We start from the raw sequence: 17,976 nt of genomic DNA on the forward strand, positions 1-17,976 counted from the left end.
GCACAGCAGACTACTAAATTGAAGAAGTTACTTGCCTATAAAGAATTTTGAGAAAATTGTTCTCATATGTCACCACTGTTTGATTAAACTCCATTCGATACAAACAGAAAGACAAACTTTGCAAACAAAATAGGTAGAGATGATGTGGATGATGCAGTTTGTAGAGCACCTTGAAACTCAGTTTCTTTCATAAAATCTATTGGATAAAAAGATCAAATGCAGTAGTACTTGAAATACTGGATTAGAGACAACATTCACTAGGAAACAACTAACAGTATTGCATCCAGCTGTAACAAAACAAAACAAAACAAAAAACCAAAAAAGAAGTACATTTAAGATACACACAGATGGATTTCAAAGCTGCTATTCTAAGCTAATATATCAGAATACCAAAATTTAGACACTAATGCTCCTTGCCAGTTCAAATACCTCACAGTCTCATGCTACCCACGACACTCGTGACTTAGCGAGCCATTTATGAACAACACAGTCATCTCACAGCCTTCTCTAAGCAAAGCACACTTACTAACACATCTTCAAAAAAAAAAAAAACAAAAACAACAAAACCCAATAAACTACTTATGACAAACTCATAGCAACTTTTTCCCTTCTGTAGTCTCACCATTCTTACTGATGTTAGTGCTCTGAAACACTGTTATCCTCAAATATCATCCAAAAATGAGCAGGTTGTTCTTATCTTGTTCTTACCTGTAAACCCTACCCTACTTTCTTGTCTCCACCAAAGCCACTGATAATCAGCTAGTTCTACAGACAACTGTCGGCTGAGGATCAAGATACAAGCACGTTAATGAGACATTTTACATAAGGGAATCCCCTCTTATAGATCTCATAGATTTTCCTTCCACAGGCCCCTACCAAATGAATAAAGACCTTTTCAGGGTCCCAAAACATATGAGTGACAGATAATTTAAATAAAAATTGCCATTACTGATTAAGCAAGGAAAGATAAAATACAAGATTCTTAAAGATTTTAAGCTTGATCTAATAAAATATTGACTTGAACTCTATTTGATATTGCATCTATTGAAACCATGCTGGATTTGATTTCTATTTTTATTTAATAACACAAAGTCTTCAATTCACTATAACTTTATTGAGCTGTGTTGCAGTTAATTTTCTTCGCATTTATTCTGTATTAACAACTCTTATTTTTTAGCTTACTGTGAAAATAGGATTTGGAACAAGGCACCTGTGGCTTGCTTTTGCAAAACAAACAATCCCCTAACAAACCACCAAACAAAACCAACTCCTCCAGCAACCTCTAGATCTTACCTTTTACTTATCATCATTCACAGTTCCATTCTTTCAACCTCACAGTCATCTGCAACACTTCCCTTAACCTTTTGTCCCTTTAAATCACAAGCATTCATTCCTTTCTTTTTTAATTTGTTCTCTTTCAAATCTAGGCCACGCTTGACTGACTGTTTTTCATAAAACATAACCTTTTTCTGCTCCTTCCAAATCTCAGTATTTTCCTTACAAGTATAGCGGAAATGTTTTTGCAATTCTCTTTCTCCTTCTTTCACATTTCTTTGAGCTTCTGCCTTGACATAAAAGTTCAGGCTTCTTATCTTCACCTTTAAAGAAATGACACATTTGCTAACAGACCAGTTACAATTTTATTACATTCTTTTCCTTTCTCCAAACATTTTTCTGAATCTTCATCCACACCTGTTCCCCTCAGTCATTTCTCATTCTTGGTTTTACATTGTTTAATAACCACCCTCATATCTGGAAAAAATTGTATTTTTAGAGTCAGCAAAACAATTTCTTTTGTGAGTCTCTCTGTAATCACTTCTTCTGCATTGGTTTCCATGCCAGACATATTCCCTTACCATCTACAAACTGTTATCTTCAAATATTTAAAAATATTTGTCTGATTTAATGTAACCAGGACAGAGACCTGGGCCACATTTAACCCTGAATGCTAGGTATGAATATGGACTCATCTTTGGAATTTGTGAATTCCCACATACATTTATGAGTAAAATCAATCCTTTAGCAACTTTCCATTATCTCGTTTCATTTGCTTGTCCTATAGGGACATGAAACACTCATATAAATGATATGGCTGCTGATATCTGGGGCTTTATTTTGATTCCCATGACTTATATTTGAAATATGCTTTTGACAGCATTCCTACTGGGGTGTTAAAGGTATTAATCAATACTGGCAGCAATTCAGACCCCAGTGGACATACCACATTTATCCTATCATCCCATCAATTTTTAATCAGGCTTTAATGGCTTTGCTAAATAAACTTTTCTTATCAGTTGAATATAAATGCAAAAACTGTGTGGTTCTCATTGCATTTATGCATGTCTATGAAAAATGTTGTTTTCTGCTGTTGAAGCAGGCCTTCAAAAATCTTATGTATGTGAAGTATTCTCAATATATTACAGAACCTTCAATAGAGCTGATGTATAAAGAGGCAGTAAAGATACTTGGCTATTTCAGGGAAAGAAGGAAGATATTTTAAGTTCCTATTATTGTTTTTCACTTTGTAGTTTCTAAACTCCGGTCTGCACCATTTCAGTGCTTTTCTACAAGACCACAGATTTTTTTTATTTTTCAGAAGACTTTTTCTGTTTTAATACTGAATAACTTTTTGACAGAGTGGTGAGTCAAGCTTCTTGTATTGTTTGTGGACTATTGTTTCTGGAGTGGATAAACCTACACCAGAATTCAATTCTAGACTCAAAAGCATCTTAATGCTTTTATTGTCTTACATTCCGAAACGTGCAGATAATTCAGGTCTTTAGGTGTTGAAGGAGAATGGCACTGAGAATTGCATTTCTAGATCTAACTTGTTCATAAGTTCATAAGTTCATAAGGTTGGAAAGGACCTATAAGATCATCTAGTCCAACCATCCTCCTATCACTATCTCTACCCAACTACTAAATTAAATCCTTTAGCACCTCATCTAAACGCTTCTTGAACAGCGCTAGGGATGGTGCCTCAACCACCTCCCTAGGCAGGCCATTCCAGTGCCTGACCACTCTTTCAGAAAAGAAATGCTTCCTCAGGTCTAATCTAAATCTTCCCCGGCGCAACTTGTGGCCATTCCCTCTCGTCCTGTCGTTATTTATCAGGGAGAAGAGGCCCACCCCCTCCTCACCACAACCCCCCTTCAGGAAGTGGTAGAGTGCAATAAGGTCTCCTCTGAGCCTCCTCTTCTCCAGACTAAACAATCCCAGCTCCCTCAGCCGCTCCTCATAAGACTTGTGCTCCAGACTCCTCAACAGTTTTGTTGCCCTTCTCTGAACACGCTCCAGGGCCTCAATGTCCTTCTTGTAGTGAGGGGCCCAAAACTGAACACAGTACTCGAGGTGCGGCCATACCAGAGCTGAGTACAGGGGGATGATCACCTCCCTGCTCCTGCTGGCTACACTATTTCTAATACAGGCCAGGATGCTGTTGGCCTTCTTGGCCACCTGGGCACACTGCCGGCTCATGTTGAGCCGAGCATCAACCAACACCCCCAGGTCCTTTTCCTCTCTACATTCTTCAAGCCATTCTGCCCCAAGCCTATAGCATTGCATGAGGTTATTGTGGCCAAAGTGCACGACCCGGCACTTGGTCTTATTGAACCTCATCCCATTGAGCCTCTTATTGAACCTCATCCCATTGTATTATCTTCACCACTGATGGTCACTGTATGAAAGACTGACCCCTGGGGGCCACCACTCATGCGTGGCCTTCAATGGACAAAGACACATTGATCACATCCCTTTATCCACCAAACAGTCCATCCTTCAAATCCATGTCTCTCTAATTTAGAGATAAGGATGTACTGCAGGACCATGTCAAAGGCCTTGCAAAAGTCCAGGTAGATGACACCAGTTGCTCTTCCTTTGTCTGCTGACAACATCACTCCATCGTAGAAAGGCATTGGATCGATCAGGCACAATCTGCTTTGGGTGAAGCTGTGTTGGCTGTCTTGGATCTCCTCCACATCTCACATGTGCCTTAACATAGCTTCCAGGAGGATCTGCTCCATGATCTTCCCAAGCACAGAGGTAAGGCTCACCAGCCTGTACTTTCCTGGTTCTTCCTTTCTTAAAAAGGGGAGTTTTCCATTCACTGAGGACGATTAACTATTATACTACCATCAGAAACCACTATAGATGCATACGTTCCTCCCACTATTGGCAAATATTTTATTATTAAAAAGATGTTGCAAGACTGAGCTGTTTTGAAGCATAGTTTAGGATACAATAGCCACATTCAAATCTGGTCAGACAGTGACAGTGACCTTGTAACGTGTTACCCTGCCTTCCTTTCCCAGCTATGATAACAAGAAAGGGCTGTCCTGTCATAAGCATGTGTCCCTGCCTGTTTGGGTGCACTGGAATACATCTGTTGGATACTGAAAAGACTCTGAATGGGATCCAGATCACCTCCTTGCCCTGTGTCATTCCTGAGAAGCTTTTCTAATCTGCACTTAAAAACAATTAGGGCCAGTATTTCTTATCCTACCCACTCTATACTAGAACCATCTTAAATAAGACCCCTTTATTTTACTAGCATAGAGAACAGATTTAAATCCTTTTCACAACTGCTTTTTAAATACATGATCTCTTTCTTACCTTTTTCTTCAGCTGAAAACCAAGTTCAGAGCACAGACCTCTTTTTCTCAGTACCTATCTTCTTTTTTTTTTAATTTTTATTTTTTATTTTCTTGTGTACTCTACCCAGAAAATTCATACAGTTCCTGAAGGGTCTGAAGGGTTATGGTCTAAAAGAGATGTAGTACCTTGAGGCCTCTCACAAGCAACTTCACACCCAAAGGGAGATGCTCCTGTTTCTTGATTGCAATGTGATGTTCCTGACCTAATGCAGTGTCTAGATTCATTTCTTCCAGTGAACTTCTTCTCAAGCAGTTACACTCTGTTCCCTACTCTATACCTGAATATTCCAGTCTCAGTGGAGTATCTTGACCTTGTCCTCACTTATTTCCAATTATTTTCTTTTATTTTAATTTTTAATTAAAATAATTAATTTTTATTTTAAACCAAGTAGTTATTAAATTATGTCTTAAATTTGTTGTAATGATTTCAAATTCTAGATTTCTCTTCCTGTCTGCCTGTCTTCCTACTCAGGTTTGAATTGTCTGAATTTTTTTTAAATTTAATCACAGTTTCAGGATCCAGAAACCTAATAAAAATACGTGAGACTAGACTGCAGAATAACACTTGTTCATTTAACTTTCCATCTGAAGTCTATTGTCTCTATACTGCACTGCATCCACTTATGGAAATTCTGTCAAGACCATATTTCTCTAGCTGCTCAAAGGATCTCACACGATGGAATTTTAAAGCATTAGTAAAGGCAAGATATATGATATCAACTGCTTCCTATATCATATATCCCACTACAAAAGGAAAACAGACTGTTTGACATAATTTGTTCTTGGTAAATCCACACTGGCTCAAACTTATCACTCGCTCAAACTTATCACACTTATCTTTAAGGTGCTTATAAATACTTTTTTTTATAATTTGTTCAAAAAATGTTAGAGCAGTTTGACATTAAGCTGACTGTCCTATGATTTCTTAGCTTCTTTTTTCCCTTCCTTTCAATATGTGGCTGATTTGGGCTCTGTTATAATCTACCAGTTTCTTATGTATTCTCCAGAAATTCTCTAAGATAGAGCAAACTGAATGTTTCCATATTCCACAAATTCTTTTTGACTTCAAATACAAGACTGTTGTAATAAATTCATTGTTGCTCAGTAGGAAGAATATCTACAGGGATTAAAAAAATTCAGAACTTGTCACAGTAGTATCAGATATACTTGTTTTTTTACCTCCCTTTAACAGGGTGAAACACTGGTTGAGAACAAATGTCAACTCTGTAGTGTCACTGACTACTTCTTAGATCATGTACTGCTTCCCATTTCACTATTAAATTATCACATAAACTCAAGTTTCTAATTGGTTGATTTTTTTTTTTTTTTTGCTTTAGAAAAAAAAAAACACCCATATCAGCAGCCTCCAGTGCAGGCTTTCTTCCTTCTAGAGTAATTTTTTAAAGGAAAATAAATGAAAACGCTGCCTTTGCTCTAGCACAAAAGGAACATGCCTTTAATAAATAAATGTGCACATGGATGTTGTGTGTGAAAGCTAAACGAGGAGTGTTAGTTGTGAACTGTAATGTTGTTGCCACTCTGGATGCAGATAAATAAAAAGGGGAACAGCTAAACTTAGAAATGGCCTTCTGGCCTCTGTTCCCCAAAGCTGACTCTGACTAGTGAGGCCATGTTAGATGGATTTACAACATATACTATACAGCATAGTTTTATAGAACTTTCTACCAATCATCATTTTTCGCCTTTCTCTCTTACCCTCAGCCTCACTATGGGATGGTGTCTGCTGCAACATCTAAACTCTAGTTAAGAAAGGGTGAGCCTCATAGCAAAGCTGCTCTGAGAATCACTTTATAATGATTACTGCATCAAAGAGCAATATATCACAGTATTATCTCATTCTAGTAACATCATTTTTCACACACTTTTACACTTATCTGAGCTGCTGCTAGACATGCCTCAAGGGATTAAAATTTGGTGATGAATTTCTGGGTGTCATTTGCTGTACAGTCTGCTGCCATTAATGTTTTTAAATAGTTAAGCACTTCCTATCTTTGAATATAAACTTTAGAAAATACTTTCTTTGGAAGAAGAAAATATATGTAATGGATTTTAACATACTGTGCATATCTGTAAATAAATCTAAGCTTTTTAAGAGCATTTTGATTTTATTAAGTGAAAAGAAATATGTCAGTTTTCAAATAGGAAGGGGAGCATTACTTTTGTAAATGGTAACAGAGAAGAAGGCAGGAAAACCCTGAGATTATCTAACGTAAATGAACACCTTCTGCCTACAACTCAGAGGTTCACACAGCTGGGCAAGAGTGTAGAATCTTTCTTTGAAAACTAAACACTGATGTTTTCAGGGAACAGTTAGGGGAAAATGTTAATGTTCCTTCGAAACTGAGCCACTGTATGATTCTATGATTCTATTATTCTTATTTTCTTCACATGCTCAGAAGATGTGATTGCTAAGATCTCCATTATACAGGTAGGTGACAGAACCTCAAAGACATATGTTCTAGCCTAAGTATAGTGTATGAGAAGTTGGTAACGGAACAGGAAATTGCTGAATTTTCAGCCCATTTCTTTCCACACACAGAATATTCCTACCTGATAGTAGGATGATTAACTTCAGTTTTTCATTCTTACATGAGAAAAAATGATTCTGAGGTTCATACTACAGTAAGTTTTATATAACTGCAAAAATAATGAAATAATGCTACTTTTATTTTTTTTATTTTTTTATTTTTTGAGGTAAATTAGGGGCCATGTGTATCCAGCAATTCAAGATGTCTGGTCATGCACAATCTGCTGTAGTGAACTGCCATCACCTTACAGAGTCAGTTCTAATGAGCTGATGTCTTCCCATAAGAAAATATCTACAGAATGTTAGCATTGCAAATGCATGCCAACTTTTTTACCCAAAAGCTCAAATTAACAGCTTAGAATATGGGATATTTTTGTGAGGTGAGGAAGGCATAATTTAGCTGAGCTTGCAGTTTAATTCATGCAAAGATCAGCAGTCAGTGCACTGGTATGGGAGACTTGGCAGCATAACCCAAACCAAAACACAGCACTAAAAAAGATGTAAGATGGATGTACCCTGGCATAGTATTCAGGGAAACTGATTTAATATCTGATCTCTGTCATGCATTTCCTGAAGAATACTGTGAAGATCACTTAACATCTTGGTGCTATATTTCCCTATTTGTAAAGCAAAGAAGCGAAGTACAGTACAGGCTGGGGGATGAGCTGCTGGAGAGGAGCTCTGCAGAGAGGGACCTGGGTGTCCTGGTGGATGACAGGTTGACCATGAGCCAGCAGTGTGCCCTTGTGGCCAAGAGGGCCAATGGCATTCTGGGATGCACTAAAAAGAGCGTGGCCAGCAGGTCAAGGGAGGTGATCTCCCCCTCTACTCTGCCTTGGTGAGGCCTCATCTGGAGTACTGTGTCCAGTTCTGGGCTCCCCAGTATAAAAGACAGGGATCTCTTGGAAAGAGTCCAGCGCAGGGCCACAAAGATGGTGAAGGGCCTGGAGGATCTCCCCTGTGAAGAAAAGCTCAGTGAACTGGGTCTCTTTAGCCTTGAGAAAAGAGGACTGAGAGGGGACCTGATCCAGGTTTATAAATATCTGAGGTGTGGGGGATAAAGTGGCGAGGCCAGACTCTTTTCAGAAGTGATTAGAGACAGGACAAGGGGGAACAGATGGAAACTGCAGCACAGGAGGTTCCGCATGAATGTGCACAAGCACTTCTTTACGGTGAGGGTGACGGAGCACTGGCACAGGCTGCACAGGGGGTTGTGGAGTCTCCTTCTCTGGAGATATTCAAGACCTGCCTGGACGCCTACCTGTGCGACCTGGTGTAGGGAGCCTGCTTTGGCAGGGGGGTTGGACTCAATGATCTCTTGAGGTCCCTTCCAACCCCTGTGATTCTATGATTCTATGAAGACTGTTAAGAGACTAGGTTTAAGGTTCAAGGGAACTTCTACTTAGGAGTTCAGGATTCCTGGCATAACTTGTTTGCAAAATCTCTTCCATGATGAGTCTTCTGAATTGTTCTCATGCTGCTCACCATGTCCCTGGGCTTTCCTTTGAGAAAGTGTAATTGACCCATTTCTGCATGCTTTTGGACAATGACAGGTTGGAGGGCTGTGCTGGTTAATGTCTGCAGATTTCAGCATGGAGGAAGTCTTTCTTATTGCAAGAAATTATTATTTTTTTCCACACTGACTCTCTGTGAAAAGACTTTGCACTAGAACAAGTTATTATTTTAAACAATAAGGAAGATAGATAGTATCATACACCTTTCCAAATCTCAGTGCATAAAAATTGACACATTCACCCAATATCTTGCGCTAGGATTGTTAAGGATAAAACCTCTCCAGTTATTTCTATCTTCACAAAAGCTTTTAGAAGGGTAGACTTACATTTGCAGGAAACAACTATTATTAATGAAGGATCTGGGTTTCTTTTTAAAGAAGTTGCTTTGAAATCATTTGCTCTGCTAATTATTAACAGAAATGCTGACGTTACATCTACAGTGCCTTGGGATGATGAATATTATCTAAAATGCTTTTAAAAACCATTTTAGGAGAATAAACCATATCAAAAGTATGAATTAAAACTGTAAAATAATACATATGGAAAGCAGCTGCAGAAATGATTAGCTCACATTTCCCCCCAGCAGTTTTGCCTGCAATTTCTTATGCAATGTGAGAAGTATTGCTTCCCAATAACATCATAATTTTGCTGATGTCAGTTGATATTAAAGTATCTCAATAAGTAGTAATTGTTCTGATAAATGAATGTGAATAATAACATCCGTAGATATAATAGAGCAGCTCAGAGAAAGGTAATGTTAAGGAATCAATTATTTCATTATTTGTATTCACCTGCATGAAATTTTGCACATGCACACACAATGCATCCACAAAGAGTAGAATTTTGGGCTATGGCAAATCTTCATGGGTGACAACTGTAAAATTACAGAACATGGAAATCCCATGTCCTCAAATGAGCAGCAGGCTTTCTGCCTCCTGCAGATGGATAGTGATATGAGCCAGAAAGGCAATGGGATTGAAATTTTAAACCAAATTGGTTTCTAGAAGATGTTGATGATACCACACGATGTCCAGAAAATAACTTCATTTTGACAGATTGTCAAATTCTCTCCAGAAATGGTGTTGTTGTTATGTTTTGGCAACAAAATAGATGTCTGTGATATGTCTTGACAGAGAAAAACAAAATGTTATTCAGGATAGTCAGTGAGGAGGACAGCAAGGAATGCTAAGAGAGAAAAATAACCAAAAGCAAAAGGAATGGAAAAATGGTATCTAGGAATATCTAACATAATGGCTCTGATGCACTTTCAAAGTAGTACCCTCTAGACACTGTTCTTTTTTTCATGGTTAGCTCTTTTCCCAAACTGCTGTCAAATAAGTGTTCCCTGTGTGGCTTTCTGTCTTCACTTCTTTGGATCAGCTTTCTTTCTAAGGTGTTGGTATTCTTTCCCTCCTGCTTATTTACTCTTTTCCCTAACCATTTCCTTCTTCCTGCTACCCTAGCCTCCCTCATCATCATCATCTAGATTTCTCTCTGTTGAACACCTCTTTGGCATTTCAGGACATCCTTTCAAACACATCCACAAAATGACAGTCCTCATCTACCCCTAGACCTTGCCTACAGTCCCACCTTGCATTGTGCAAGATGGCATTGGCAAGGCATTAGGCTGGTAAAGTCTGACATTTACTTTCTAAGATAAATTTGAAATACTTGCCAGTCAAATCATTCACAGAGGTTGTTAGGTCATTATGTCTCCAGTGCGTTTCCAATGGTTGTGTCAACAAAGAGACTATCTAATGTTAGGTTTAAGTTAGGGGGTCATCCCTTCCTTCTACTTTTAAAGAAAAGTTAAATACAAACAACATATTTGCATGCTTTCTATAGCTTTTTTCTAATGTTTACAGAGTGACCTTTTGGGGTTAATTAGTGCTGGGACACTTCACCCATGAACTGTTTTCTAATTCAGTTTGTTAAATGCAAGTAACCATAAATAATTATAAATCAATTACCAAGTCTATTCTACACTTCACTAGCCAAAAGAATCATAACACTGTTTTTGAAGGTGATTGAGCAAAGTGAACAGCTTCTATAAACCTAGGTATTTGTGCTTCAATTTATCATTTCCTTCACAATAACACTAATCGAAATACATTTTGCTAAATATGGGAGCTAGTCTTGTAAAAGAAATCAATTTTATTTTTAACTTTAAATCTTCTTTTTTTTCCAGCTATGCTCTAATGTATCACTGTACCTTAGAAATGTACCCTGGGGAAAGTGCTTCTGTTCTTCACTAGAATTCCATGAATAACATTATGTAGAAACTAATTTATGATAAATGATTTAAAATCTTAACCTAGGATGACTTCTTATTCAAATGCCATCACAAAATGGTACCTCACCCGCAGAAAGGAGTCAAGGGATCCATTCTCCATGTATTCAACTACAATCATTACTGGTCTGCCTGCAAAACAGCAAAGAAACACATTAGGATTACAAACATATTATATTTCCAGCTGTTAGGCATAGATTAGTCACATTATTTAAATACGTTACCCATTTTCAGAATCCTCATTTATATTACAAACACAATTCCTTGTGTTATTCTCTAAGAATTATTTTTTGGCTTTTTTTTTCCTTTTTTTTTTTCACGACAGTGAATTAGCAGAATGTGCATTGCTCTGGTGTATTCCTACATTAAAAAGAATGAAAAAAGTGCTCTTTACTTCCAAACAACAGCTCTTGCTGTACCTCTCACTAGGAACATCTCTATCTTATTTAAATATAATTTGGATATATACGTATCTTTCAGTAATACTTTGGATATATTTGAGGCAAGGAATCATACGCCATCTCCAAGACATTGCATTCTCAGTGCCAAGATGTTCCTTCTCAAATTAAAATATCTTAATGATTCAGGAGCATACAGATAGATACAAAAATAGAGTTAATACAGAAAAGCCCTCCTAGATTGGGTATGTATGTATGCACATGCATGTTCCCTTAAGAAAACTTCCAAATATAAAGATGATCTTTTAACTTTACTAAATACTGTTTCACTGTTGATATCCAGGACTAAGCTACCACTTTGGCACTGCCTAACAGGAGAGGCTCAATGGGCATGCTAATCAGGCTGCACTGTGGGGTCGCTTTTAGAATTGTTAGTATTGCAAATGAGCCACTCTACACCATGCAATGTATGTTAATAAGGTAGGGAAGGAAGTAAAAAGTCTTAAATTGGCAAACTTTTGTTTTCCTGACAATACTTGTTTCTTTTGGGGTTTATGTGAAATCAGTGCCACCCCAAGTGGTAAAAGACACAAGTCCTCCCTTTTCACTTTACACTTTTCAATGTAAATATTAGCTGTTCTTTTTTTTTTTTTTTAATAAAAAAGAAACCTGTTTCAGAACTTTTTTTCCATCTTTGAAATTACCATTATGTTTTATTTGGACAATGTGATGACAAACACAACATTCAAGATGAAAAAGTACAGAATGGCATTATGAAGATTCCAGTGCAATTTTCCATTTCTGTACATGATAGTGTTCTCTTCACTTTGATTAATAGTGGAAGTGTTAATTAAACTGTCTACAATACACAATAAACCACAGCTAGTTATCTCTCCTGCACTGTTACTGCCAACCTTGGTTTAAAAAAGTGAATGAGCAGTTTCTCTTCACAGAACCACGGAACTGTAGGGGTTGGAAGGGAAGAGACCTTGGGAGATCATCCAGTCCAACCCACTGCTAAAACAGTTCCCTAGACTGGATACTGAATTCCACATGCATTGGTGATGCTCATTGATGTGGCTTATTTTTGCCTGTCTGGAGTCCCTCACAATATTTCATTTATTCTAATAAAATTTGGTGTTCATATTGCATTCATTCTCAAGTTTAGGTTTTCAATGAATAAATCGATGCTTAATAATGTTCACACAGTAGACATTCTTGAGTGTGTGTGTGAAAGTTGTCAGCTGCATTCTTGGTCTTTATCAATAGCCTTTCTGAAATTGAAGAATTACTAAATTATCAGCTTCATTTTTTATTTATTTTTAAATGATCTAACCTACAAGTGTACATCTATTACCTACTCTGTTTGTTAATATTCATCTGCATTTGTTGATTAAACTCTGGTTTTGCACTATAAGCTTAAACATTTCATCACTTTTAAGCTTGTGGGGATCAGAGCATTTTAAAAATTAATGCTTTCTTCATGTTGCTTATGCTGACTAGTAGTATAGCCTACTCTTTAGTTTTAAGCATGTGAATGATCTAGATTTCTGTGCATGTACAATTTACTTATTGTCAAGAACTGAAATCTCCATATGAAAGGAATATTCTATAGTCTAGAGAAAAATAAATGGCAGCCTAATTCTAGAGGATCTTATCATATGCAGAACCTGTCTTTACATGCAAGTTTTCTCAAGCAAGTAGCAATTTCTAATGTGTTACAGACAGCAGCATCTTGCAAAAAAATAGGGACGTAAAGCTGGCTTTCAGATGGTATATTTGTTCAGGCTTCAGATACTCAGAAATCTCTCTTTTTGGGTAAATAAACAAATAAAACATTTTTATGAAAAATTTACATTTGAAGAAAATGACAAACAGAGCTATTGAACTTCAAAACAATGCTCCTAGTTTCCTGTTAGTAATTCTTTGGCACCCTACATTTTACAGAAGTTATTTTCTAATTTTCCCTTGAGGCTTATCAGCTCTTTGATCTTTTATGCACATTAGATGCATATCCTCTCACATAAATTATTTTCATACTTATTTTGCAAAATCAATTTTTAATTCTTCTATGTTGTCTCACAAAAGAAAGACTCCTCTCCTCCCTTTAAAAATAAAGCCCCCAAACCACCTAACAAACTGCTGTTCATTTTGCATAGACCAACAGTATACACTTCAAGGCTGAAAAAAGGATGAAATGTATGAAATATATATAAATTTATCTGGAGATTTTAAAAAGAGATTACAGGTTTTTTTTTCACTAAATAATGTTTATGGGTTTAAAATGTTTGATATATTCTTTTAATCACTTGAAGTGACATGCCTTAACACATTAAGTCATTCCTGATGAAAATACTGCTTAATACTAATGAGTGATTTCAAGAACACACACACACATCAGCTCTTCCATATGATATCACAGGAATGGTATGATTTGGCAAATACACCAGTATAAGTTGCTTTTTGTCTTCAAACAGGTTACTGTGTATTGGAAGATCTGCATATCATTAAACATTCAGTAATGTACAATAAATTTAGTTACAGAGGTGGAGCATATTGAATCTGAACCTGTTCCCATGCTCCCTAAATCTCAAACTCAACGGGAGATTCTGTAAACTTTCAAGATACCAAAAACTGAACCCAGCTCCATTCCTTGATTGCCTTAAGCAAAAATCATGTCTGGATCCTAACACTAACTGAAATCTCAAATAATTCTCATATAATTGTCGAATACACCAGTATTTGACAAAAGCCATGGTAATTTGGCTGCAGTATTCACTAAAGATATTTACATGTCCCTATCAAGACTGTAACAATATACAGTCCACACAATAACACTTTCAGTGTAATATTTATCTTTGGAGTACATGCAGATCAAAACTGTCTCAGCTAGTGTTTTGGTTCCTTAAAGATATGGTAATATAAAACTGCCACATAGCATATTCTAGTGGATACATTTATCATCAAAATGATAACAAATTGTTTCTTTTCCCTGTAAGCAATTCTTTTTCTACAGGTCTGCAAATTTCATACAATGATTTCTGAATATTTTACAAATAAAAGAACTTCAAGTATAAGAAAATGTATAAAGACACAAGCTGATTTCAAAGGGATAGAAAAACAGGTTCAGAAAATCAAGTGGCTCTCTTCATCCATAGAAGAGTTCCCCCTGCCAGGCTGTGTTTGGTTACCAACACACAATGCTGTACTTAGTTCCACAGCTCAGTACTTTGGCAATACAGTGATTCCACTGTGAATTTGTGTGTGTGAACAGGCTCTTCCATTCACAGATGAAGGAAGGGGAATAGCAGTCAGCTCTGGAGAAAGTGGCTGAAGTGTTGAGATGTGCAGGTCTGGTATATCCAAGGAGAAAATCTAACACTGGACCTCTCTATCAAGGAACAGAATCACTGATCCCAAGGGCAGGTAGTAGGACAGTTGATATGAATACTCACTGTACTCCATCAGTTCCAGATCTGGGAAGCAAACTGGAAGCACAGCTCTATTTCTGATGAGCTAAACATGACAAAACAGGATCTGGGATGCCTAATCTTTAGAAGGTCAGAGAGTGGTGACCAGCACAGGACTGGCATAAAATAAAGTCCGTGGTGAGACCAAACCCTATGGATGACATCAGTTAGTTTCACGTTTCAGCAGCAAAGAGCAGATGTTATCCTTTATATATTGTGGTACAATCTGAGTCCTGACAAGATTAATTAAGGTCTGTACTGAATCTTGTACAACACAGACCACTGCTTTTGGTTTATAGAGGAGTACAAAAAAGACTTTGGCAAACTGACTAGCAAAAAGCTAGCAGAAAGAAGTTGTTGCTTTCATGATACTGAGAAATATGAATTCTTCATCCTCAAAACTGGCATCAATACTTGTGGGATGGTGCAGAGAAGTCTCTGAGAGGGAAAAGGCATCTGATTATTTTATTATGGGGTCAGGCAATTCTGGAAGGCACTGAATTATTTTTCTGTATTTATGATTGCTTACACATGAAACATGGACAACTTTTCTTGAAGGAACGGGTTTAAGGACAAATTGAAGTGGAAGGCAATATAAGATGACAGTTGGGACAGATCTCCAGTTTAAAGACTTGACTAACTCAGGTGAATGCTTTCATACAGAAACAGGCACAGGCACTAGACAGTATCTGAATAATTATCAAGTTCATTTTTCAGTCAAGATCCATGTAAGAGAGGGCATGGAATAAGGACACTAAAAACAGTGTCAGGTTTTTTTTCTTCAGAAAAAATGTTGAGCAACTGAGATTTAAAAACAGATGCTGCCAGAAGAGCACATTCAAATTCATGGCTGAGTTGGGAGGGAAGTGGGGGAATCTAAAAACATTTGAAAATGGATTCAAGAATCAAGTCAGCAAAACAAGTCATTCTTGCAGCAGTTTCAGACACCCAGAACTGCTGGAGTGGGGAGTACTGCAAGGAAAGGCTTTTAAAGTATGTGTACTACATATGAAATACACCAATATGAAACTATAATCTTATTTATAAATGATATTTTGATACATACCCACTTTGACTGTTTCTGTAATTCCTGTACAACTCTTGACTATTTCTACCTCACTCTTCCCCCTGCCAGACACCTTCCTGGGCTACTGGCAAAAGCAGTATCCTCTGCTTGCATAATGCAAAAGGATTAGTGATGGCAGACTTGCATCTTGGGAAGCTGGACTGAACACACGGGAGCAGTGTCAGTGCTTTGCATGATCCAGAAAAAAGAACACGGACGTGATTACTCAAAACTTAGATGAATCTGCAGGAGGTTCCAGGGTTATTTGTGGTTTTGATGCAAACATCTCCTGGTGACAGGTGGCTGACTGGTTTTGACAATATTCATTTTTCCCTGGTAAAGTTTGTTATATGAATTCTCCCACACGGCTCTACTGTAATGCCAAGGAAACAAAACCAGCATAAATTACAAACATCCTATATTGGTGTCATGTCACCTTAGAATTCATGTTACAATTTTGGGTTTTTCACTGATATCTGATTGATATTTTGTTGTTGATTTTTGTTTTTTACAAGCAGAAAAGGAAGAAATGAAGCCAGGCAATGCAGAATGATGTGAAATAGCAATTAAGATTCACAGCATATATGTTTTTAGTTTTGGTTTTTTTTTTCCAGAAGATTTTGATAGCATGTAATTTGAGTGGTAGAGTGATGAATAAAGAAGAGAATATGAAGTGTCATATCAAGGACAAAATATTCAGCTTGTTGTTTCCTGTTGTCATTTTAAATAATGCAGCAAAGCCCACTTTAATTAATGTTTTATGTAAGATTAATCCACCAAAAAGAATGCGGTTAGTACACACTCATTTCTACAGTCTTTACTTTTAACTAAATCTTTCATTCCCATTGTGGGAATATAACTTAAAATAAATAGGATATTTATTCTTCCACTTAAAGAGCAAGATCTTTGAAACTGCTCTCTAGTTCATGTAAGAAAATGCTGTAAGAAAGTAGCTACATTGTTCCCACAATTTGTTTTCTTGTTCTTGCCTTTTCATGAGAGAAGCAAAGGGAACGCAGCAGATGGTAAAAACAGAACAAATAGCAGTATATCATTAGCTGAAGATGGGTACACAAGGGGGAATAGTGGCTAAAATTATAACTGACTCAATTTAGATTTTTTTTCCCTGCATTTATACTTTGCAGCCATATAACTCCAGAAAAAAAAAAAAAGTTTTTTTGATATTGAGTTAGCTAATTGTTTCATTCCTGCTGCTTATGCTTACATGAACATAAAACACAGAAGTTATAAAGAAACACCTTCAGCATTAGGGTGAGATGTCTTATTAAAATTCACAGGTGCATAGGGAGGAGAACAGGAGTCAGTACATTTGAAGAACAGCTCTAACAGATGCCACATGAAACTATTCTAAGTATATCTGAGCACCTTATTGGAGAGTCTTAAGGTATTTTTCAAAATCTTCATATACCTGGAACCCTTCTGCCACCTCTAGGCTTTTTAAGGACCACTTTATACTGACTTGAAAGAGGTTTCAGTAATATTTTCGTGAACTTCTAGGATTAAAATACTTGGAACTGATGATGATGACTGGGCATGAAATGAACTATTTTGGAGACCTTCTTTTATCATTTTAGGATTAAAATACTTGGAACTGTTGATGATGATGACTGGGCATGAAATGAACTATTTTGGAGACCTCCTTTTATCATGTTCTACAGTTCAAATTAAACATTAATAAACCAAAATATTATTTTGCTATTTATGTTACTCGCTGTTCATCCATACTTTGGATGTGAAGTAATTTGCCTGCCTCATGGTAAAGTCCACATACACTCTCTGCTTAAGCATCTGTACTCGGAAAATGTTTGTCGTTATATACAGGGTTTATAGACTAGACATGCTAGTGACACAGCACTTGAGGCTGGAAAGAAAAAACTGGAAGAACCATTTGGCTCAGATATTGTAGAGAATGCAATGAAAGAATCAACTTGTTAGTATGCAAGAAAGGTTTAGCAAATTTTGTTCAACAAAAAATACAGCAGCGGTACTGGAATCCAGAGTAGACAAAAAAGTATTA

The 17,976-nt window shown here is 37.0% G+C and overlaps 1 protein-coding gene across 2 annotated transcripts in view; it reads right to left on the minus strand.

Moving 5' to 3' along the window:
* EPHA6 (EPH receptor A6) overlaps positions 1-17,976 on the minus strand; it is a 472,327-nt gene that overhangs the window by 53,517 nt on the left and 400,834 nt on the right. For both annotated transcript variants that reach the window (XM_065741888.1, XM_065741887.1), the window contains one exon: positions 11,075-11,136. In XM_065741888.1, coding sequence (XP_065597960.1) covers positions 11,075-11,136 — 62 coding nt within the window. The remainder of the gene's footprint in view (positions 1-11,074; positions 11,137-17,976) is intronic.

This window comes from Cyrtonyx montezumae, unplaced genomic scaffold, assembly GCF_038088225.1.
Source record: "Cyrtonyx montezumae isolate F1298 unplaced genomic scaffold, pur_monq_1.0 scaffold_3, whole genome shotgun sequence".
NCBI lineage: Eukaryota > Metazoa > Chordata > Aves > Galliformes > Odontophoridae > Cyrtonyx > Cyrtonyx montezumae.